The following is a 25,499-nucleotide window of genomic DNA, read 5'->3' as shown; positions in this document are numbered from 1 at the left end:
TAAATAAAAACACAGGAGGTCCAGTTAAATTTGAATTTTAGAGAAACAACAAATAATTTTTCATATAAGTTTGCCTCGTACAATATTTGGGATATATTTATACAAAACTTATTTGTTTCTTATCTGAAATTCCAATTTAATGGGACTTCCTGGCAACCTTACCACCAAATAAATACATATGAAAGGGTTTGCTGCCCCTCAGACACTGTACACATGTTAGTTACTATATCATTCCGCTCCTCCCTGAAAAGAAGGGGCTGCATCACATGCTCAATGGGGTATCAGAGCAGTTCTTTAAGTGTGGTCCAGGAATCCCCAGCCCCTTTGCAGGAGGGCCCCGAGATTAAATGTTGTGTTCTCATCATAATATAACACTATTTGTCCTTTCCACTCTCATTCTCTCTCAGGTGTATGTTGGAGTTTTCCAGGAGCCACACCAAGTGTAAGATCACTACTGATCAAACACAGAAGCAGATATGAAAATCTAGCTGTCCTCTGTTAAGCCAGGTGGTAAAGAGATGTATAAAAGTGTTAAACAGTGCCACTCTTCTCACTAATTTTTTTTGTTTCATTTTGGAAAATGTAGTTGTTTTTCATAAAAATGCATTTTATGTTATCATGAAATGTGGTGTTATTATAAATTAATAAATAGCTCTTTCAGATGTTCTCAGATTTTATTTGTAATATGGTAAATATCAGCAGATATAACCCATGTCAGTAGGGGTTCTTTGGGCTCCTCGATTACTTTTAAGGGTGTGTGAAAGGGTCCTGATTCCCAGACGTTTGAGAACCACTGACTAACTATTTTCAGAACCACTGACTTACTATTAGATATCTAATTGATATCTCTATTTCCTCACCTAAAAGAGGAAGGGCCTCTAGTGAGGGTGCCTCAGATTAACAGAGAGCAAAGAGAAGCACACACCCTGGAACCAAGCTGACTAGGTTCAAATCCCAGCTCCACCATTTAATAGGCTTTGAGAACTTACACAAGTTACTTAACCTCTTTATGACTGAGTTTCACAACTGTAACAGGGAGATGATGATGATAATAATGGTACCTATAACAGTACTTGTGAGAATTAGGTGAGTTAATACATGGAGAGGTGGGATGTAAGCTACGAGCAGGCAGAGATCCTTGTCTCTTTTTATCAATTCCTGGCTCATAGTAAGAACTCAATAAATGTTGAATAAATAAAGCCCTTAGGACAGTAAAAGCCCCATACAGGGATTAGGTATAATCCTATGACTTTGTTTTTCCATGCATGTTTTCAATAGATCACTTTGGCACTGTCATGAATCTGCGACTGTTTGCGGTGACTAAAAGACAAAGATGCTTGTGAAGGTGGGGAAAGCGGGGGACTTGCCAAGCTCGTTGAGGTAGCCCCCGTGTTTCCAGTCCGCAGGCAGCGTGCCTGTGTAGTCCACCACAGGGCCCCTCTTCCCAGGATTCACATTTTTCAGGTTCACAAACAGCTGATTGTTTTTTGACTGTTAAAAATATAAACAACAAAAGATTTAAAGAGAAAATACAATATGGCATAGTGAAGTGTTACCCATCTGGGGAAAGCAAGTCCATGGCATGTATCAAGGACTGGTCCTTACATGAGGATGCACCAAGAGGCCAAGGTGACCGCTTCCGACCTGGCAGGACTTAGAGGCAGCAGGAGTATGTGTCCCTCGGCCCCAACCCTTCCCTCCACTGCCGCAACTTCTCCATTTCCTGCTGTCGCTCTGTGCCAGTTAGACCTTACTTGGGTTTACATACATGGAACTTTGAACTGAAAAAACCAAATTCTTGGTCTGAGCTTTCCCATCAAACACTGTATGATCTTGTACGAGTCACTCTTAGCAGTTTTCTTAGCCATAAGCATGAGGATAAGATGATCTACTTTGCTCCCTCCCTGAATGGGAAAAAGAACAAATGGTATGACAAATATCAAAGTCTCTGGAGAATGTGAAGTGCTATTTAACTATGAGGCACTATAATTAAAATCCAGCTGCATTAATTTAATTGCAACTGAATTAATTTAATTAGCTTGGTTTTCTTCTAATAGAGAGCTGGAATTAGACAACGGAGACTGGAAATATAATTCAGGCGCAGTTTGGAAGGGAGAAATGTTTGGGATTTCAGAGCACTGTGGAAGAGACCTGGGGGTGAACTGGGTGGTACCAGAGGAGCCACTCTGGGGCCTCCACCCTCTGTGGGCATCTGTAAAATGGGATAATGACTCTTGATTCATAGGGTTGGTGTGAAGATTAAATCATTCTAATCATTTTACAAATTTATATTTGTAAAATGATTAGAATTGCTTGGCACATAGTATCAGGTTGTTTCTATTTGATAATTTTTGACCCACAAAAATTCAATTTCATGTGGTTCAAGTGAAATAAATGCATATTATTGTTGTTGTCATTATTCAAGTACGGGTGGCCAGGAAAGGGCACTAGAAGACAGGTGGTCACAAAAGTCAAACTTGGCAATTTTACCCAGGCCTGAGTCCGCTATAGGTTTGGTCTGAGACATTACTTTAGAACCGCATGCATTGTTAGAAACATTTTTCCAAAGAAGTGCAATGAAAACAGTACAAGTTGTAGAGACAGCGAGACTGACTCACCTCGCGGCAGCCTCACTCACAAGCGATGTTTGGAAGTGACTTAAATTCCCCATTACTTAGGGGTTTTTGTCAGTAAACCAGAGATCCTAATACACACCCACGGGATTGTTTAGAGGAATAAATGAGATAATAGATGTATGTACGTAGAACGGCAGCTGGCAAACAGTAGCCCTCATACACGCTTGTTCGTTCCTCTCTCCCCTGCCCACCCTCACTGGCTTAGACCATTTCCTCTCACCTTTGCGATGGTCATCCTGTCCCTGTTGTTGACGTGAGGGGATGTGGCACACTGGGTGAGTGTGTGGTAACTGGGATTGGTGAAGTAATGGCTGTTAGCATTTCCACCATTGCTGTGAGGAAGGGTTTCTGCCAGAAGAGAAGGAAATGGTTAAGATGGCAGGCTCCCTAAATGCCCGTGGGAAAGAGGGAAGCAAAATAACAAGAACAAATGTTTGGACTGCTTCCATATCACAGGCGGGACAGAATCCCCTCCTGCCCTGCATACGCAGCAAAGCCTCTAGAAGCAGCAGGCATCTGCCTTCCTACCTGCCTCCTGGAAAAGTGTGAAAGTATCCGCCAACAACTGCTCTTTGCTTTGGAGCTTGTACAAGCTGGGAAGGCATCACTTTGAAGCTACTTCTGCTGTAACTTTCCTCTTTTTTTTAAACACTCGAATTCTTGACACAATATTCCACACTAGAAATGCACTACTAAGTAAATCAGCTACTTTATGGATTCCCCCAGAATCGCTTAATTTATAAACATGTAACCCACCTGAAATCCTTCAGTGATTGCCCCCAAATTAATAAATACCTTAAGTTTCCAAATTCTTCACTTACGTGGTTACTTCTTCTCAGGATCGAGCATGTCACTTAAAAATTTACTTTTTACGGGGTTTCATGACAGAAAGGAAGATTCAAAAGAGTTTTCTTAAAGAACAGCCTTGGTTCTTGCTAATCCCCCCAAACTGTTTCTTATATAACTTGGTTGCTGTGCAGCTAATGATTCCCATGGGCCCCAGGACAGGCTGGAAGGCACCTTGGAAGAACGCAAGGCCAGAGACAGAAGACCGGGTCCTCATCCCTGACCTGCTCCATGACCTCGATAAAATTATGGCCACCTCCTCCTCTCCCCACCCTGTCCCCCACATATGACAACAGCTTGGGACTGGGTGCCCACCAAAGCTCCTTCCAGGTTGAAATTCCCAACATTTAAAGCAACCATATAATGAATCCAATTTTAAATCCCTCATAGAAGACAACAGTGATGATTTCACCACTGTTGTCACATAAAACGCATTTTTAACAATGCATCTTCTCCAAACATAAAATTTTCTCAAGGCTGATTGACAATAACAACGGGCAGCACAGCCCAAAATGCTCAGTTTCAAAGAACCAGGATGAAGCCTCATTTTTCAAGGAGTAAAATGCCTCTAGTGAGTCCAGTCTCACCTGAAATGGCATAGTCTGCATTCATGACCCTCATAGCGGGGGTGTAGGTGACTGCTGGCATGCTCGATTCCTTCCCCTTCTGCTTGTGTCTATAAATAATGAACAACGCCAGGAGGAACAGAACAACTAGGACAAGAATGATGATGCCCGCGATGGCCCCGATCTGGTAGGAATCAGTGGGGAGAGCTGTACTGGTTCTGCTTAAGCTGTTCAGATTTCCGACTATTATAACACCAGCTAGAAAAGGAGAAAAAGAGACGTGAGTAAGGATGACAATGTGCTGGATAAATATCTGGTCTCTATTTACAAAAATCTCCCACTGTGCTAATGCCTGGATATTTTCAGTTCACGAAATGTCAATTTAGAAACTTTTGGAAACAGAGAAGGAAGGAAAAACAAACATTCCTCACGTTCAGATGTTGTTGGCTTGTCCGTGCCCAGAAGAGGGCTTCTCTAAGCCTCAAAAAAGAGACAGGATTTCCTGATCCCAAAGACTCAACAGTAAGGTTTGAGAGCTTCTCACAGATTTCCAATTAAACGCTTAGATCAGCAGTTACTTGGGGGTAATAATTTATCTAATTTTTATTGTTCTTTATTTATTATCCAGCATTAAGCTTATGAATGGCTAACTCAAGTGCCTAACTTTATTTTATGTCTATCCTTAGCATTTCTAAGAGGAAAGTAATTTTCCTTCCAGTCAAGAATAAGTCCATTAGAAATCTGGCCCAAGATCAGGATCTGTCTTGTTCTAATTTCAATGAGCCTTTTACCTCAGAAGATATGTTCTATGAGGTATTTTCTATGACAGAAAGGTCTGTCCCAATAATACCTGGTAACATCACCCTAAAACCTTACTCATTAAAATTCAAAATTTCATTTTACATAGTTCTTCCTTGAGTTCCATCAAGTGAAGGCACAAGTGGGGCTGACAATCAAGAAACCTGGCATCTAAAAAAATTGATCCATACATTCTGAACTTTTCCCTTAAGCTCTTAGGCTGCAGTTTCATCATCTGTAAAAGAGGAAATAATGAATACATCCTTCATGGCCTCCATGAAGGTACTTCCAGCTCAAATGTCCCTATGACTTTATGATTCTAAATGCTAGACCTTCTTATAAGACAGCCTGCCCCAAAAGGCAGGCACCAAGGCCAGTGTACTGTGATTACAATGTATTTGTAACAACAATGTTATTGTGGAATATAACATTGTATTATTATGATGGTCAAATACAAATCATGAGCATGTCAAAGTTATTTTACGAGAGAAAGTTAAATAGGAATGCCCACATAGTTTACTGTTTAAGATGACTTCACTTACATCACTATATGAATTTTCTGAAGCCTTTACAGCCCATGTGTTTATGACATTGAGAAAGCACCACATGCGCTAGGAGCTCTCTGAAGGCCATGCTTCAGGACCATCTTTCTCAAGGGAGCCATCCACCCCAGAATCAGAATTGCCCAAGTAGGACTGACTATGTATATTGCAGGTAGTCCCAGGTGACTGTGATATACACCCTAGTTAAAAACCACAGGCACAAGTTTCTTGAAAGGTTAAACATGCACATACCATATGACCCAATCCTTCTATTCCTATGAACTTACCCAAGAGAAATGAAAGCCTATGTCCCCAAAGACTTGACACACTACTGTTCACAATAGCTTTATCTGCAGTAGCCAAAAACTGGAAACAATCCAAATGTCCATCACAGGAGAATGAATGGGTCAACAAATTACAGTATATCCACGCAATAGAATACTACTCAGCAATAAAAAGAACTGAAGTATTGATACACACAGCAACATGGTTCAAAAATAATTATGCCGAATAAACAAAGTCAGACAAAAAAGAGTACAGTATGGTTCCACGTATATGAAATTCTAGGAAATGCAAACTAATCTATAGTGACAGAAAGTAGATCAGTGATTGCCTGGGACCTAGTGGTGGCAGGGAGGGAACTTTGGGGGGTGATGGATGTATTCACTATTTTTATTGTGGTGATAGTTTCATGGGTGTATACATACGTCAGATTTTATCAAGTTGTATACTTTGTGTTGTACATATGTGTTATATATATGTGTGTATGTGTATACATATATACAGTATAATTATATATATATATATGTGTTGCTTTTTACAGGTTAATTATATTTCAATAAAGCTGAAAAAATTGTAGGCACAGTAGAAAACTCATGAGCTTTGGAATCAGACAAACCTGCTATCAAAACACTAACATATTCTAGATATATCTAACCTTGGGCAAATCACTCAACTTCTTTCAGCTTGAGTGTCCTCATCTGAGTAAGTATGCTTTACTAGCATCCTTACCTTGATCACATCGTGCCCCCTTCCATCCTGGGCTGCAGTAACAGGTCCCGGTGATGTGGTCACAGGTGGAGTTGTTCAGACAGTCACATATCTGGCGACAGCCATAGCCATATGTTCCTGCAGGGCACTCTGAGGAGAAGATGAGAGTCCAATGTAGCTCTCCAGCCTTGGGAACCTGGGGCAAGGGTCTTACTGTATGATCTGGTGTGCCTGGAGGCCAGCCCTTCCAGGGCATCCCTGTTCAGGGAGACTTGTACCACCTAGGGTGTCCTAGAGCTGGCTGGTGTTCCTTGAGTCATGCTGGGACTCACAGGCCAGGCAGCACAGGGCCAGAGACTGAGGCCCTCATCACAGCTCTGGGCGCTTTCAGATTCTATTGTATGTACCCACCTCCCTGATGGAGGTTTGTAGAGAGTCTGTGGAACCCCAGTGGAACTGATGAAGATCATCACTAAGGGCAATCTGAGATGACTCCACCAGGCAAAACTATGGGATGGAAGGGGACTACGCTGAAAAGTATAAACTAGAGATGCTTCTTTGAGAACATGTATATTTTACTGTAGGCTGTAGGATCCTCCTGAAGGCACATTCTGACTTGGATTAGCTGGGAGCAGGGGAAGAGGGAGAGGGCAAGCTTTGTTAATTTTCTAGGTAAGAACTTCATTTACCACAGAAAGGCTCAAAATTTGGATTTGCAGGTTGAAGACCGAGAGATTAAAATAGTGAGATTTTTACAATGTAGTCGTATAAGAGTTGGGCATGAATTTCAAAGAATATACTAGGCATGTTAAATGTAAAAATTATCATGACAAAATACTGATGTTTTTTGTAAAGTGAGCAGCAGGGGGCAATGTGCTATTACTATCAGAGCTCTCTGTCAGACACAGGGTTTCTATTTACACATGAGCATTAGGAAAAGTCTCCAAAAATAGGAACATTTTAATTTGATGTTCAGAGTAATCATGGAAGCACTTAAGATGTTTTTATTTAATAAGCCCATAACCATGCTGGCATTCAAGTGAAAGTCAGTTTAGAGCCTATTCTGGTTTCTAGGCATATATGTATGTGTATATATGTTTAGACATTTATACACATACACATAATATTTATATACACAAAGCAGTGTGCAGGCAACTGTGGGACTCAGTATCTGTTTCATGATTAAATGAACTAGCAGTGCAAAGCTAAAATGGGGCCATCTCTGTCCAGGCTGATTCCTGGATGTCACCCTTGTTATTTACTAGATGGGAGGATATGCAGATATATTCTAGAGTTTGGCACATAGACAGCCAGGCAAACCTGGCTGCCCAGTGGTGCTGTGAGGTTCTGGGGAGGGGTCGTGGAGGGAGAGTATTGCTTTGTTGCCCAAGTCCTACTATGCTGATCAACCTTTCCAGGCCACATTGCTCCTACAGCCATGTAATCTTTTTTGCATCCTTCTCAAGAGCACACCCTCTGTAAGCAGGAAACGTCCTGCACCTTTCCTGTCATTTATGGTGAAAGAGTGAGCCTCATACGGCCCTAAGACCTGATTATTCATCTTGAACACTGAATGAAAGTCACAGAGGAAAGGAACAATAAACTACTTTGAAATACTCAGTCTAAGGCTCATGCTCTTACAGTCCTGTGAGCAGATGCATAGCTGCTGGGGTAGAAATGGAACCAGAAGGACGGGGAATTCCAATAGAGTATATACTCCCTGAGTGGGATTTTTACAACAAAAAAATTGAAGGCAACATATTGTCTGGAAAGTTGTTAATACTCAGATGAGGAGTAGTTAGTGGAAACGGTATAAAAGCACTATCAAGAGAAGGTTGTCCAAAGCGTGGCCGTGTTTGCACGGACTCACCCCTCCCCCACGGCGGGGCTGGCACTGGGCTCCCAGCCCCTCTGCCCCCGCGCACCCAACCTGGCCCTACCGAACGCACAGCCCTCCGCTGCGAGACCCTGGCACTGCCTCTGCCGTGGGGCAAGCCTGACTGGCTCTTTTAAAGCTCTGGGCAGCCACGTTCCAAAAATAAGAAGGGGAGGAAGAAAGAGCCAGGATGAACAGATGGAAAACTTGAAATTTGTCTTCATCCTTGTAGCCACAGCCCCTCCACCCAGAGCCCTGATCAGTTCCTCAGAAGAAGAATTTTGAGGACAAGGACAGCCAGCAAGAATCCCAAGGTAGCGGGGTCTCTGGGAGGGGAAGGAAGTCAACCGCGCTGTTAAGGGACCAGCCATCAGGCGGAACAGCCTCAAAGCTGTGGGTCCTGCCTTCGCATCGTCAGGAGTTGGAGGGGAAATAACAGCGCCTAGAGGTGCCTCGCTCTCACACTCACTCTGCTCACACCGCTTCCCCATGAACCCGGTGCGGCAAGTACACTGTCCGGAGATGTGGTCGCAGTCGGCTCCGTTTTGACACCGGCATATCAACGCACAGTCCTTTCCATAGAAGCCCAGGGGACATCCTGTGCGAGAAGGAAGGACAGCAGAGTCAGGAGCCCGCTGAGGAGAAACCCAGCTCCGCCTCCAACATGTTTGTGTTTGAACCTGAAGGACGCTGAGCCAGTAGAGCGAGAATAAAGATAATAATGCGCATCGCAGCATCTCACAACGGCTTCTTTGAAGTCCCAAGATGGAGCTCTTGGGAGGAACTTGTACTTCACGAGCAGGCGGAAGAGCAGTTCCACGCCTGGGGCGGTTTAACCATCACTGGTATCCCTGGAGGCAAGCTGGTGTCTTCTTACAAAGCATTCCATCAACCCCATGGAAGTCCGGGCACATTTCCTTTCATTTGTTTCACTCGACTACTAGAATCCTGGACTCAAATTCCATGGACTGAAATGAGTACTTTGCTAAAATTACCTACATGCTTTTACTTATAGTACAGAATGTCTCCAAGTCTGCTACTGGCCCTGTCCTCCCTATCTGTTACTCTCTTATGTAATAGTATCTTCTTCAGCAAAAGATGTGTGGTAGAATTCTGATCTTAAAAAAAACCTGCACTTCATAGGTGCATTGTTAAAAAAAGCAATAAGCCTTCTTACTGCTGCACAATTTTCAAGACCCAGACTACTGAGGCCTTTGGGCTGAGGACATGCACAAGTCCTATTGGCTTTCCTGGGCCAGCAGCTGCCCTGCAAGAGTGTTTCAGGGCTCTCTGCCATCATGAAAACTTCAATGAGGGCTGCTCGACGGCTGCTTCCAAGCATCACATGTGCTTTTTAATCTTCCCTTTTTCTTATAGAAGTTTTAACGAAAGCTCAACTTTCAAGAAACAGAGGCAGAGCATGGATGCCAGCATGCAATGACATCACTTCCACATATTTATTTAGCACCTACTCTGTGACAGATTCTTTTCCTGCATCCTCTCATTGAATCTTTTCAATAACCCAGAAACACAGGGATAGATATTCTCACCCTATGGATGGAAACTGAGCCCAAGTCACACAGCCAGCAAATGGCAGGATGGCAGGGCCACGATACAAACACAGGGAGGTCTGGCTCCAGACCCCATGTTCTTCCCACTGTGCTGTGCTTTTACTTCAAAAGGTCCTCTGATTGAAGCAGGTCCTAATTTTAGAATTATGCACAATAACTTTTCCTTTTTCTTTTCTCCGAAGAGCTGAAAAACTTTCTATACATACAATCTTGGCAGAATACGCTTGAGACAACCTCCCTCCTCGTCAATTTTTCCTTTCAAATCATGGCTCAAGGTCTACAACCCCTTCTAGAAACTTCCAAAAGACTTGTTCAGCCTGTTCTCTAATTATGTTCTCTAATTAGTATTAAATAAGAGTTGACTGATTTCTGACCCATCTTTCTTCCTCAGCTCATTTCCGTGATTTAAAATTATATATTGTTATTACTGATCACCATAATACATGCTTTCCTGTCTTGCCTCCTTTATTCCACTGAAGACAAGAGGGCAGAGATCAGTCTTCTTATCCCAACAGTGCTGAGCTGTGGAGTACTTTGTACATTATACCCTATGACGCTAAAAACCTCATAGAAGACGAGACAGTGAAGACATTGTGTGACATAAAATGGAGAAAAAGAACTAGTGGTTCTTAAAGCATGATCCCAGACTGACATCACCCCTTGGAAGGCTGTTAGCAATGTGAATCCTCAGGTCCCACCCCATACCTAATGAATCAGACACTCTGGGAGCGAGGCCAGCAGTTGTGTTTATCCAGCCAGCCGGGTGATTCTGGAGCTCGCTAAAATTCGAGAACCACAGAATTGGTCTTCTCCAGGAACACACATTAGGTCAGGCAGTGAGGCTTGTTGTCTTCACTTCCTTTCTAATCACTGCCACTTATCCTAATCTTTGTGCTGCTAGAATAAATGACAGGGGATCTGAGCCATGTAAATAGGGCCTGGTGAAAGGAGAGAAGTGAAAGAAGCTGCACACCGTCACTTATAGCATCACTCCACCTCAGTGTCCTGATATGACACAGGGACAGCAAACCTGGAACGTGGTATCTCTTAACTGCCTAGAGGAATTTAGATGTCTCAGGGTCACTGGGTGATGAAACCCTCCAATGCCAGGAACCTCGGGGAGCTCAGCTCATGCATGCGCAGGGCGGGGCCGTGTCCCCTGGGGTGGGCCCCCCCTTGGTGAGCCTCCAAAGGCATGCCACTTACTCTGAGTGCAGTAGAGCCCCGTCCAGCCCGGAGTACATTTGCATTCCCCGTCGTAGGCGCTGCAGAAGGCCCCGTTGTGGCAGTTGCACGTGTGGATGCAGTTGGGACCCCAGTGCGCAGGTGGGCAAGCTGAAAGCACAGCACGCATGGAGAGCTCTGTGAGAGTCCTGAGGCCAGTACCCCGAAGAGAGGATCCCACCCGCCTTACACAGCTCCTCGCGTGTGACAGGTCAGCAGTGAGCATCAGGACTGAGAAAGACCGTGCTCCACATCTGTCTCAATTCCAGATGGTAATGCTGATGGCGACAGCAGCCATCATGACGGACATGGTATTCGTACACAGACTGCAGGGCGAGGTGGGCAGAGTAAACTCATTCCAAATTTACAGATTTAGTTATTTAACAAATGCACATTGAGACCTATATATGCCCAGCACTGTTCTAGGCCCAGAGGAGATAGCAGAGAACAAGACAAGGTCCAGACCACCCTCTGAAAGCTTGTATTTTAGTAGGGGAGGCAGGCAAACCAACCAACCACCCAACCACCCAGCCGGCCAAAAAAATAAGGGCAGTAAGGACTATAAGAAAAAATAAAATAGGGAAAGGGGGACAAGAATTATGGGGGCTACTCCTTTACGGAAGGCCTCTCTGAGGAGAGGACATTTGAGCAGAGACCATATGGGCAAGATGGTGTGACTCGAGAGAAGTTAAGGAACCCAAGGTCATATAATTCACGTCTGTGATGTCTAAACCTGCACGTGTCACTCTACTCTAGAGCTGTCCCTAGAGGCTTGTTTTAAACGTGAAGGTTCCCATTTGTTTGTAAGACTTGGTTTACTGTAAAAACTCTTAATTGGACAAAGCGGAAAATAATCAAATTAAATCATTAGGGGTCATCGCCCACTGAAGAGCAATCAGAACCTCAGATAAAGTATCTGTGAAATAACGTTTAAAATTATGGGGTAAAATGATTTGATTTACCAAAGAAGTACTTTTTATTCATACTAACACTTCAAGAACTACTTAAAAGAAGAAACACAATTTCTATATGGTTATCCAGTAGGGAATATGGCCCCAAGAAGATAATAAATAAATATGAAGTAATTAAAAAATGAAAAAATTTTCTCCTGTAATTGTGTGTACCATTTTTGCCCAAGAGCAAGGGAAAAATCATAGCTGACACTTGAAGTCTGGAATGAACTTCTGAATGGATTTTCTGAGTACAAGACCCTCATTTTACAAATGAAGAATCATTTTAGTGAATAAGCAAAGTGCTACCTATTTAGGTTCTTTCCGAGACATGAGTTGGATTTAAATTCAGGACCACTGCATAGAATTCTTACTGAGGGGAAAAAAGCCACTTAAAAATTAAATAACATATCTTATAATTATTCATATAGTCTTTCTTGATTATTTAAATACTCATACTTCAATCCTAAAGAATTTGAAAACAAATGTAAATAAATGGTTGATCAGTTGTTCCCAAACAAGACTTACGTTGAGAGCAGTCACTGCCGATCCAACCTGGGTAACACTGACAAGATCTGTCAATGGGGTTACAGGTTCCATTGTTGGTACAGGTGCAAATTCCTGCACAGTTTTTCCCAAATCTGCCACTGGGACACACTGTGAATAAATCATAGGTCAGAAACTCACAATTACCTCTCATCTCACAGAACCCTAGACTCAGGATAGGAAATGACTTTAAAGGTCATCAACCCAGCCGTCCATTTGGTAGCTGCCTCCACTCAAGAGCATCTCTCATCCTGAATGAGCTCATTTTTACAAACATCTGAAGCCAAAGACCCTCATTAAGGCAACAAAAATCAGGAGACATCACCACATTTCTAGAAATCTTCCTGGCTCCTTGCTCAAGGAGTCAAAATCCTTCCTCATATTGATTTTTCATGGAAGGCTGTTTCCAATTAAAACTGAAAAGTAGCACAGCTCAGAGAATAAAGAGATTGTGCTGGACTGGCAAGCCAGCTTTTCCAAAGCTCAAAGTCATATTTACAGAAGCTGCAGCCACAGCATACCAGAAGGCATCGCTAGCTGCTAGCTGAAGACGTACGTGTCCTTCGGGAAGCCTGAGGACAGGCTGCATGCGGCCTGCTCACCACCACGTATTTCTCCCAAAGCCTGCGCACCCTACCTTCATTGCAGAGGGCGCCTGTGAAGCCAGGCAAGCAGTCACACAGGCCTGTGATGTGGTGGCAGGGCCCACTGCTGTGCACACACTGTGGACACGTCTGGCTGCAGCGATGCCCATAAAAACCAGGGGAGCAGACTGAAAACAGAAAGGAAATAGTTATCTTCCCGGAGATGTGCTTCTCTCTTATTCCACATAAGGATCTAGTTCAAGTTTGAGGTAAAAAAAAAATTCTTTTTAATGATACTGAGAATTTTCCAAGTATAAAACAACAACAAAAGGAACGAGGGCACTCTTTAATAATGAAAAGAAGCCAGTAAACTCTGAATTGCTTCAGGGCAGGCAAAATGTCTTAGTTCTCTTTATTTTCCCATTTATGGCCCCAATTAGCTCAAAGCTTGGCATAGAGCAGGGGCTTGAGGAATTTTTGTTGAGCAAATAAATTAAAGAAATAAAATTCTAAATACGAACAAGGCCCAAATAAATACTTTCAAGCCACACGTTAATCCTTTATTCTTTAAGAGTCATTTCTGGCAATAAATAGATCTACAGTCAGAATTAAAAGATTGTTCCTCCTCAAAATGGTCCAGGTTAATGACTGTGATTGAAAAGTGAAAGAGCAAAATGCTTTATAATTAGGTTCTTCCCAAGACATTATTTGGATTTAAGTATAGAATGACAGCATAGAACCCTTAATGCAAAAAATCATAATTAAAAAAATAGAATAATGTATCTTACAATTAGTCATATATTCCTTTCTTGATTACATTTACTAAAAGATTGAGGGAAATCTTATGGATCACTCCCTAACTCAAAAATTCTATTGACCAATGTCGTCAGCCCCCATTTTAAGCTCCGCAATCCTATTTTTCCCTGAGCACTGGCTTTCAGACTACTAGAAGGATGTATGATTTGCCGCAAAGTTTAGCTGGTGTTGACTTCTGGTAATTGAGGTAAGGCCAATGCCAAAATGGTTGAATAAAATATTTACAGGTCAATGGATTTCTGGAACACCATTTGCAAAATTTAAGGCAGGATCAAGAAACTGGTGATGATGCCAACGAGGCAATGAAAGCATTACTGAGAAGAAATGGCTAAAGCCCCATCTGTTAGGTTAGTCCTGAAGGTTGGAAAGAATGAAGCCTTTGGGGAAGGGCTATCGAGTGAGGACAGCTCTGCAAAGGACAGGGTGACCTCGCCACTCTCCCCTGCCCTCGACTGCAACAGAACACTTCTATGAGTTGAGGGGTGGGACAGAGATCAGGATTCTGTACACGGCGATCTGAGAAGGGAAGATGGAAACTGCCGTCTAACGAGACACTTACTTCTCTGACAAGTGGTGCCTCGGAACCCTGGCGCACACTCACAGATGCCGTCGTCAGGGGAGCACGAAGCCCCGTTTTTACAGTAGCAGGGCAGGGAGCAGTTGGGGCCCCAGCGTCCCTCAGCGCACACGCTGTCACAGTGGACACCTGAAACAAGGCACACAGGCAAGGCTGAGTGAGAAGCCGTTGGGGCAGGCACCTGGGATGCTAAGTCAGAGACCAGGACCAAGGTCACCATATCGACTCTGAGGTATCACGGGCAGCAGTGAGTGGGGATGATACAAGGCTTAAAATCCACTTATACACATCAATACATCATCATATATTGGATCGTATATCATATCGTCATAACATTAAAATAATCCCAGAACTGTTTTCTGTTGTGTCATAAAGGAGAAGGAATAGAACATCTTTGTTATACTGATTTTTCTTCTTTAGGAGGAGAGAGCAGAGGAGAAGCCCAAGGGCTCTGTCTATTGAAGGCAAAATTTATCAAAAATACTATATCCTTTAGCCTCCGGCAACTTCCTCCCTTCCCCATTCTTTGTTTTGATGGAGAAATGGACAAAGTGTAAAAAGATAAGGTGAAGCAAAAGGTGGTTAAATTGTTTTACATAAAGAAAATCTTCCCCTGGAGCAAACAAATAAACACAGTCTTAAAATATTTTGAAAATACAGTGTGCAAGACAGAAAGATATACTAATCTGTGCCACCAAATTCCTCTTTAAACATTTAATCTGCCATTGGGCAGACACAGGCAGAATATCACAAATGATGTTACTCATAGCTGTTGTCTAAGCTATTGATTATTATGAACTCATATGCAGGTGTTTAACTCTCAATCTGGAAATAGAGAAACTTTAGAGTCAGTTTCGAGTGAACAAATGCCTAAAGGAAACAAAGAAAATCCAAAGTTGCAAAAAATAAAAATAAAACCAGGTTTTATTTGAGATAAATGGAAGTTTCTTTTGTAAATCTGTATTCGAAATGCCACAGGGGGCTCTTTCTTGTAAGTCAGAATACTTCACAACTCAAAGAAATGCTCCTTGCATTGAGAGGCAAGAAGAATGAGTTATAATTAGGAGCGAACTGGCGACTGCTGGCCTCAGACCAAGTGAAAACACAGTAGGAACAAGCCCACTCCCACTCTGATGATTCCAGAACACGAACTCCGCCCGCACCAAGGAGGCTGACAAGGCCCTGTTTCGTATTAAAGTTTTTGCTCCTAAATTGATTAGGAGAAAAGTTACCATGGCCCAAACCTTAACACAGAAGCAGCCCCAAACCATAAAGTGAACGTTGCTAATTGGTGGCCAGTCATTTCTGCTGAAATAGCTCCACTTTTGACTGTTCCTGTTTTTCTCCATCTGAAAGTCTTCTGCATGGTACAGGCTGTTAAGTAGGCATGAAAAAGCACAGACCTCATTGTGTTTTGCTTGAACTTACAACAGACTGTTATTTTAGCTTGGCTGCTAGCTGAAGAAAGGCAAGCAGGCCTGTTAGAAGCCAATTGGGGTTTAAGTGTTCCCCATAAAATAAAATGCGGAATTTTGGCCTACTATGATATTTTCTTTCTTGAGTTCACAAATATTTGATCTTTCTTCCAAATCTCTTTCGAAAAACTGAGATGGAATTGCAAATGCTACGCTCCCCAAGTGTGCTAAAGCTGCCCCAGAGTCTTAGCTGGTGTTTTGACTCATAGCTCTACTAGGCAGAAGCATCAAACGGATTGAGGAGCAAGCCACTTTGAAAGAGGCTGCAGGGGCTTCCCTGGTGGCGCAGTGGTTGAGAATCTGCCTGCCAATGCAGGGGACACGGGTTCGAGCCCTGGTCTGGGAAGATCCCACATGCCGCGGAGCAACTGGGCCCATGAGCCACAATTACTGAGCCTGCGCGTCTGGAGCCTGTGCTGCGCAACAAGAGAGGCCGCGATAGTGAGAGGCCCGCGCACCGCAATGAAGAGTGGCCCCCGCTTGCCACAACTAGAGAAAGCCCTCGCGCAGAAACGAAGACCCAACGCAGCCAAAAATAAATAAATAAATAAATAAAATAAACCCAAAGTTTAAAAAAAAAAAAAGTAAGCTGAAATATTTAGTTTAAAAAAAAAAAAAGAAAGAGGCTGCAAATCTAAAGTTTGTTTTCCAAATTTGAAAGAAGTACCCATAAAGGTAACCCGCTACAGGCTTCACTCTCTATTCAAGTTCAAGTTCTGAGCTCTGATGGTGAGCCAGGACTCCTATTTAGCAGCAGCTAATATGGGACACCTGCTTCATAGAGATCCAGATGACCCCGGCCATTTTGGTCTGGAGCTACCCAGGCAAATCCGAGTTAGGATTTTAAAGAAGTGGAAGCTGAATGATTATCTGGTTAATCTGAAAATCATCCTGAAAATTAGTCCTGATTTTTGACACTTTTTTTGTGGGATAGGAGTTTGCGGGAGGTGGAGATTTAGCCATTTATGGTGATTTAGTTTATCAACTACTTACCAAATCTCCACATGACAATAAATGCAGTTAAGATGGAATACACTTTAGATCAAAAAGCATATGCTGCTTTTTCACATTAGAGATTATCATGATTTATGTATTAATTAGCACATTCTCAATCAAAGCATGTCAAGAAAAATGACGCCAGGGCAGATTGGCAAATCAGAATAAAGTGATCCTTTATTTCATATCTGTTTCCTCTTCTCTAGTAGGTTTGTCCAGCTGGTTAACATAACCATCAGTTACAATCAACTTTATCGAGGTAATTTTCATAGAAGTAACAAGGCCCCCGATATAGCAAGGAGATCCATTGCAAAGATAAGCTTTTTTTCACATGATTTACCCATCATTTCATTTCCAGAGAATCACAGGGAATTCTAGAGATCATCTATCAAGCCTTCTGTCTCCAATCATATGAGCATATTTCAATAGAACCAAGCTTACGTTTAAGTAACTTTTATTTTAGGGCTGCAAAGAAGTCTTTCCTTGGCAAGTAAATTATAACAATTCTATTACCAACTCCCTTTAAAAATTCAATTCCTTTTTTTTTCACTCTATCACTAGTAAAAGTGAGTCATCATTTTGCAGATATTAATGCCAAATCTATTTGGAGACAAATATAAAGCATGTTTCAGTCAAGGGGCAACTCCAGGAAAAAAGCATGAAGCTGTCTTTTTTCCTCTTGCTGCACCATTTTCTTCTATTGCTATTCCTCCCCTCTGGACCTCTGCGCCCTCCTGTTATCTTTCGTTTCATCTTACAGTCAGAAAAAGATAAGATAAATGTATTATTGCTGAGGTGTTATCTTCTCTAGAAAATATTAGTATTTTAAGACAGCATACATGTTAGAAGCCTAAGAAATAAATCTCTAGCTGTGGAATTTCAGGCAGTGAGGCTGACTGAAATTCAGGAGGTAGTACTGGGGTAAGTGCTTCTCTAGGTCACACTTGGTATATGGCCACTGATGTGACCTCCATATAGGGTTAACCCTGCAATGAAACTTTCTCCAGGATAGGGAATTGTAAGTTTGCTTTAACCATTTTTTGGGGGGGAGGGGCTGTGTGTTTTGTGTGTGTGTGTGTATTTGTGTATGTGTTTTATTCCTTAATTATTTCCATTGTTCTCATCCTACTCTTTGCCAACCTTGCTGGAGTGCTATAAGACATCTTTTTCTTACCTTGTTTGTCAAAGACAGAAAAGAGAATTCAGCTCAATAAACATTCAAGGGGTCTAGAAACTGCTGGCTTGCTCTTGAAAGGTTCTCTAAGAAAGACCTCCAATTCTAGAGTGATAATGGCCCCAGAACAGGCATATCCAACCCTGTCTGGGGATCATGATTAGGGAAGGAGTTAGCTTGTGAAGGTGGAGGAGGGTCCCAGGCTAACAGAATGGTGGGTGCAAGGCTCAGGCCCTAAGAAGTATGTGTCTATCCTTCAGAAATCACAAGTGTTGGGGACAGCTGAAATTGGTGCTGGGAAAAGCAGGAAAGGCAGCGGGGCAGCAGGCAGTGGTCACGTAGGGAAGAGCCAAGGATGCCATGCTATGGAGTATGAGCTTCCTCCTGGTGTTAACAGGGACCAGATGGACAATTAAGTAGGAGAGAGGCATAGTTAGATTTGTGCTTTGTAGGAGGGAAGATGATGGTTTGAAGACGATGAGCCTGGAAGAAAGAAGACATGTCAGGTCGCTATTTTGGGTTACCCAAGTAAAAAGTGATAAAAATGACAAGGTCTTGAATGAAATCAATGGCACCTGGGGGCAAGATGAATTCCATAGAGGTGCAGGAGAGAATGCAGATGAAAGACCATCCCCCCGCCCATATTCCATCCAGGGTAGTTTAGGAATTCTGGCAGCTCTGTGAGGGAGAGACGGATGATGCCTGATTTTGTTCACTGCAGTACCCAGCACATGGAGGGTGTTAAATAAATGTTTGTTGAGTGAGTCAATAAGCACAGTTCCTCTTTCCAACATAATATTCAGAACCATTTTCCAACTGTATGGAGCAACCATATTGTTCTTTGCTTCTCTGAAGAAGTTACAAGAAGAGCACTCAAACCAGGAAGCCCAACACGTTAATGTTTTGTGTACTTAAAATGGGGACTCTTCCCAGCTAAGGGGGTGAAAATGTCTGCCCTGCTTATTTTGGGCAAGACAGACTTTGATGAGCTCAGGTCTGTGATTTTAAATGTTAGTCCAGATTATAAAGCAATAGAAGAATTATGGGACATCTTAAGGAAATTCTTTTGGAATGTTTATCAAAGTACAGATAGAGGCTTTAAAACGAGTTACTTCAGGAAACAACTTCCTACACTATTTGGAAGAAGGGACAAAATCGGAAGGGGATATCTTTAAATTTGCAGGACTCTCTGGTTCAATGGAAGCATTTTTTCCTGATAAATGTTCTAACACTGATAAGGAGGTCTGTGCAGGGCTGTTTTTGCCAGGACGGAGGACAAAGAGCTCTTTGATAGCCTTCACGAGTTGCTAGGCAATGGCTGAGTGATTGTGATAAACTTCAGCTAAGCAGCTCCAAAGAAATGTTCGTGCATTTAATGCCTGATGCATTATGCCCACGGCCTCCACGTGAAATCAGCATTCACTAGGCATTTGTGATTGCATGAATGCAGTAAATAAATCATCTGGGGTGTCATTATTTTCCCTCTCAGAGATCTAACCCAAACTCCTTGTCTTGCTTAATTGTTTATATTCCTTATGCAAGTATTGCAATATTTGGGGCGTTAATCAATGAAGGAAATGATTTTGATTTGATGTCTTGTTCCTGAGCAACGAGCTACTAAATATCTATTAGAGCAAAGAGTGAGATTTGTTAATAATCACTGGGCCCGGTGATTATAGGAGAGAGGAACTAAATTATTTAGTCATAACATTGTCTCTGCTTTTCTAATCCTCTGGACACCTGAAGCGGAGGCGTATGGCAGTGTAGACAAGTGACTCCCTGGCCTATCCACCTCTGCCCACACAACGCCTTCCCTGAGAGTCATGAGTGTCTTCCTGACGGCCAGGAGCCGGTGCCACCTCCTCATCCTGTTCCTAGCACCGAAGCACTGCAGTTGCATACAACGTGGAGATACTCAATAAATGGTTGTTAAATCAAATTTTTCTCTTTCGATACCATAAATGTTAAAGGAAGAAGGAACTGCTATATTGGTAGCCAAGTTGAAAAAAAATCTTGATAAATAAATAATGTAAATCAGAGATGTTTGTATTTGCAGTGACAACACAAAACACCAGAGAGCATGGCCTGCCTTAGTCCGGGCCCAGATAAAAGCAAACAGAACGGAATGCCAGGCAGATTAGGGATCTGGAAGCTTGGCTTTTACAACAGCCTTTCTTTTGGGAGGGCGAGCCCCTCCCTCCACCCTCACTTTAGGGATCCCATGTTCTGCTTTTAAATTACTCCCTCCCCCAGGACCATGTGACAGACAGACATATGCATGTGCTACACATTTCCCACCCTCCTGCCCCAATATCTTAAAGGGTCAAATAACGAGTCATTTGCACTTGTGGCTGATTGGGTGCAAAGCACGTTGATTAAAACTCATGTGCACTTGAATTTGCACTTCTATGTCACTTGACAAAGAAAGGTGGGTCTCCCCTTACTATGACAATTCAGGCATCACTGATCAGTGTCCGAAGCAGCAGCTCCCTTCCTCAGCTGGTCAAACTCGGTGTGTGTGGGGAAACTTAGAAAGGGGGGTTGTCCTTCTGGAGAGGGGCTGGGACCACTGCAGGCCTGGTTCTGCTTGCTGGGAAGAGTAGAAAAGCTGGCCTCTTCTCATGAAGTTGCCTGCAGTGTTTCCTCTTTCCAGTGCCCCCCTTCCTGGCTGGGCTCAGACGAGCACCCCACCTCTCCCTACTCTCCTTTCCCCTCCTCATCATTATCCACGCCTTGCTAGTCCCACTGTCTTTCCTAAGACTCCTAGACTTTGCTTTGGCATCTTAATCTCTTTTCTCTCAGTTTAGCATTTAACTTTTTTGTTCTGGAATGAATGTATCTCTAAGCCTCCTCTAGTCTTTTGCCACTGGCTATGAGGTTTTCTGTCGCAGAAATGCTCCTCTGGACTCCAACCTCTTCAATCACTACAGTAGCAAGGTAGAGCAGAAGTCAACCCACAGATGGGTAATTGCCCCTGCAATTACCGGGGTAACTTTTTAAATAACAGACAGGGCCAACAAGTAAGGTTGTGCAGGTTGTACACTGCACAAGAGCCCCTGGCTAAAGGGCTAAGTTAGAGCAGAAATCCAGCTCGTTGTATTCTACCACCAAGAAGCACACCCTGAGGGAATTCCAAACCTTTTCCAAATTTGTCCAAATGGTACTTTATGGGCTGGCAATGGCTCCATCCTCCTCCTCATGCACCCTCCAGATTGTCATTTAGTAGGTGTGAAGTGGGGATCAGGAATATATGAGTTATATGAGTTAAAGGAGTTCCCAGGTGACAGTGATCTTAGCCAGGGTCAGGAACCAGCCTGGAGACTGCATATCCTCCCAGACAGCTGGAATGAAATCTTGATTAGCTGTAACACTCAGCAAAGAGGTGATCTGGCTGACTGAAGTCAGAGCAGAAAGGAAGGGAAAAAAAACATCAGCGTGTTTCTACTATTTTGGGGAAAAACTTTATAAAGCATATCACTCCACTACTCTGGAAACGCACATACACACACACACATACACCTAATTATATTTCACTGACACCTGGAATTTCAGAATAATGGTTTTGAAGAGTCAGTCTCATTTTATTAGACTGTGTGTGTGTGTCTGTGTGTGTGTGTGTGTGTGTGTGTGTGTAGCAGAGGTGTGGGAGAAGGATCCCAGGACACAGCCTATATCTTGTTGATGTTTCATTTTTTCCCATTTTTTTATTGCAATTTGCCTCTGTTTGATAAAGTAACCTATTGGCTAAACACATCAATAAATTAAGCTTTTAATTAACAACATATAATAAAAGTGCATGTCTCTTCTTTTGAAAAATGCTACATTTCTTTTGGAAATAGTATCTGGGATGTCAGATGCAACTTTTGGTTAATATTTATGGTAGTACATTTTGAAAACTTATTTTATGACTAGGTAAAAATGGGACTATCAATTATAGTAGAAATAAATAAGAGTCTTGTTTCCTTTAAGAAAAGAGACTGTCAAACATTAGAAAAGAGAGTGAAGTTACAAGGATGGTGATGAGCCCCTTGGTGAAAAAGCAAGCTGACTTCCTCAGTATATCATGTCAGTGCCTGACTTCCTCAATGTGGGTATGTCAGTTTCTTTGCAAAGAGGGATAAAGGTCTCTTGACCCTTCTTTCTGGCTCCATACTCCTAGGCCAGATCAGCCTCTCCCCATCCTCAGCGGCTGAGCACAGTTGGTGCCTCTACAGTATCTTGATGATTTGGTCGAGGGAAGAGTCCAGGTCCCTGTGTTAGATTTCATTGATTCCTTCACAAAAGCCTCACTGTCATCCCACATACTTGCTACCCTCTCCAGCGATTCTCAACATTTCACCTAGAGCAATCTGCACAATAAGGAGGAAGGAAACAGAATCACTTGCTTCCCTGGACTGAGGTTACTTATTTTGCCCCAAACCTAATATCTAAAGGAAAAGCAAAGCTTTCTTCATATTTTGAAATGTCCTTATGAGGTACTTACTCAAAACAAGTATGTGATGAAAAATGATGAGTCTACCCAGTTTTGACAATGAAATGGTGTTCTGTGTACATAATACAGAGTCTACTCTTCTTTCCTTTTAGAAAAACAAGCCAATTCTTGATCCAACTGTAGGGTGTTTTTCAAAACTTCAGGAACTTTCTTTTCCTCTACATATGTTTGCTTATACAAGTGTGTTCTGTTGAGTGCAGGGGATGACTGCTCTAAAAAATGTCTCCCAGCAGTCTTAGATACTTACAGACCAACAGCCCATGCAGAAGACCCACAGGAATTAGACATTGGAACCATGAAGCAAAGAGATGGTGGGCAACAAGTGATAGAACAAATGAAGCAGCAAAACTTCCTCCCCTTTGGAGAAGCAGACCAGTCACAGATGGACAGAGGATTACAAGATTATGTTGTGTGACAAAGCCACTGCATTCCCAAAGGAGCTCCACAGGTCTAAGGCCAGATGGGATCATTTGTCTTACCCCATGACCCAGACTATGGAATGCAACTAACACATTTTCTAACTGGCTTCAGGCCAAATCATATCTCCTGCTTTTCTCATGTATACTAGCACATGCTTTTCACAGGCTGGTTCTAAATCATCAAAGCAGGTGGATACTTGATCAATGACTGGTGTGTTCAGGAACATCTCACATTTCCTCTATATTCATAAGACAAAAGTAGATTTGGTGGAGTATGGCCCAAAACAAATGATGTGACTTCTCTGTTAGTTAAGTTCTGAATTTGCCAGGGGGCTAAAATGCTATTTGCTTCACTGTGGTCTTTGAGAACTTAGTACTGGTCACTATATTTGAGAACTTCAAGAACGCTGTGAAGTCACAAAATCTGGTTTAATCCCTGGAGGGATGTAGTTTTAACATTTAGTAATTAAGAGCCAAACAGAAACATGGGAAGGTGGAATTTCACATTGGGAAGTCAGTTATCTCAGCCTTTGCAAGTCAAGGAGGAATTAGAGGGCTAGGGAGTCCTTGTTTCTGTGGGTAGCTCCTATTGACAGAAAATGAAGTCTATTACACAAGCCTTGACCTGTTTCCCAAGGTAGCTCTCACACACTAGAAATCAAGCACACTACAGTTTTTCTCAGTTTACTCCTGCCAGAAGCCAAAGAAGCTCTCAACAAATTCCAAAGGGCTGAGAGACACCACTGCAGAGGTTACTGTTGGCCTCCTACGTTCAAGGATCTGAAGACATAATATTGATAAGTTGGTAATATTACTCTCATGGATCTATTTATTCAATCCTCTTTAATTTTATACCTTGTTTCTTTGCAGGAGTTAACATGCTGATCCTAAAATACATACGGAAGTTCAAAGGGCCCAGGATAGCCAAACAATCTGGATAAAGAAGACCAAAGTTGGAAGACTCACATGTCCCAATTTTAAAACTTTCTACAAAGCTACAGCAATCAAAAGAGTATGTTACTGACATAAGGATAGACATATATATCAATGGAATAGAAATGAGAGTCCAGAAATAAATGCTGTCACATTTATGGTAGACTGCTTTCTGACAAGGATATCAAGACAATACAGTGGGGGAAAGAATGTTCTTCTCAACAAATGGTGCTGGGACAACAGGATATTGACATACAAATGAATAAACTTGGACCCCTACCTCACACCATATATAGAAACAAACTCAAAATGTATCAAAGACCAGAATATAAAAGCTAAAATTATAAAATGCTTAGAAGAATACTCAGGCATAAATCACTGTTATCTAGGATTAGGCAATGGTTTCTTAGATTTGACACCAAAAGTACAAGCAACAAAAGAAAAAAATAGATAAACTGAACTTTATAAATATAAAAACTTTTCTGTGGCAAAAGACACCATCAAGAAAGTGAAAAAATAATCACAGAGGGAAAATATTTGCAAATTATATATCTGAAAAGGGACATAGAGCTAGAATATATAAAGAGATATTACAACTCAATAATAAAAAGACAAATAACCCAAGTTAAAAAATGAGCAAAGTATCTGAAGAGATATTTCTACAAAGAAGATACACAGATGGCCAATAAATACATGAAAAGATGCTCAACATCATTACTTACTGAGAGAATGCAAATCAAAAACACAATGAGATAAGATTTCACACCCATCAGGATGGCTATAATCAAAAAGATAACAAGTGTGGTGAGGATATGGAAACTTCATACACTGCTGGTAGGAATGCAAAATGGTACAGATGCTTTGGAAAACAAGTGCAGTAGTTCTTAAAAAGGTTAAACTTAGAGTTACCATACAACCCAGCAATTCCACTCCTAAGTGTATACCTAAAATATATACATCCACACAAAAATTGTACAAGAATGTTCATAACAGTATTTTTCATAATAGCCAAAAAGGTGGAAACAACCCAAATGTCTATCAACTGATGAATGGGTAAATAAAATGTTGCCTATCCACACAATGGAATATTATTTGCCAGTCAAAAGGAATGAAGTATTGATATATGCTCCAATATGGATGAACATTAAAAACATATGCTAAGAGAAGGAATCCAGTTACAAGATACCACATATTATATGAATCTATACAATATCCAGAATAGGCAAGTTTACAGAAACAGAAAGTAGATTAGTGGTTGCCTAGAGTAGAGAGAAGGGGGTGAGAGGGTGAGTTGGGAGTAAATGGAGAATGACTGCTAATAAGTACTAATAGGGTTTTTGTTGTGGGGTGGTAATGAAGATCTTCCAAAATTGATAGTGGTAATGGCAGTACAATTGTTTGAATACACTAAAAACCACTGAATTCTACACTTTAAATAGGTGAATTCTATGATATGTGAGTCTATCTATCCATCTATCTATCTATCTA

The 25,499-nt window shown here is 42.0% G+C and overlaps 1 protein-coding gene across 1 annotated transcript in view; it reads right to left on the bottom strand.

The window, feature by feature from the left end:
- The window catches only part of MEGF10 (multiple EGF like domains 10), a 118,532-nt gene that overhangs the window by 5,552 nt on the left and 87,481 nt on the right, over positions 1-25,499 (bottom strand). Inside the window, exons 13-21 of the mRNA XM_061188116.1 lie at positions 14,505-14,651; positions 13,183-13,317; positions 12,528-12,656; positions 11,032-11,160; positions 8,724-8,852; positions 6,400-6,528; positions 4,070-4,306; positions 2,857-2,984; positions 1,368-1,491 (exon numbers count right to left, since the gene is read on the bottom strand). Coding sequence (XP_061044099.1) covers positions 1,368-1,491; positions 2,857-2,984; positions 4,070-4,306; positions 6,400-6,528; positions 8,724-8,852; positions 11,032-11,160; positions 12,528-12,656; positions 13,183-13,317; positions 14,505-14,651 — 1,287 coding nt within the window. The remainder of the gene's footprint in view (positions 1-1,367; positions 1,492-2,856; positions 2,985-4,069; positions 4,307-6,399; positions 6,529-8,723; positions 8,853-11,031; positions 11,161-12,527; positions 12,657-13,182; positions 13,318-14,504; positions 14,652-25,499) is intronic.

This window comes from Eubalaena glacialis, chromosome 4 (genome assembly GCF_028564815.1).
Source record: "Eubalaena glacialis isolate mEubGla1 chromosome 4, mEubGla1.1.hap2.+ XY, whole genome shotgun sequence".
Lineage (NCBI taxonomy): Eukaryota > Metazoa > Chordata > Mammalia > Artiodactyla > Balaenidae > Eubalaena > Eubalaena glacialis.
Note: the sequence above shows the minus strand (reverse complement) of the source record. Positions and strands in the feature narration are given on the sequence as shown.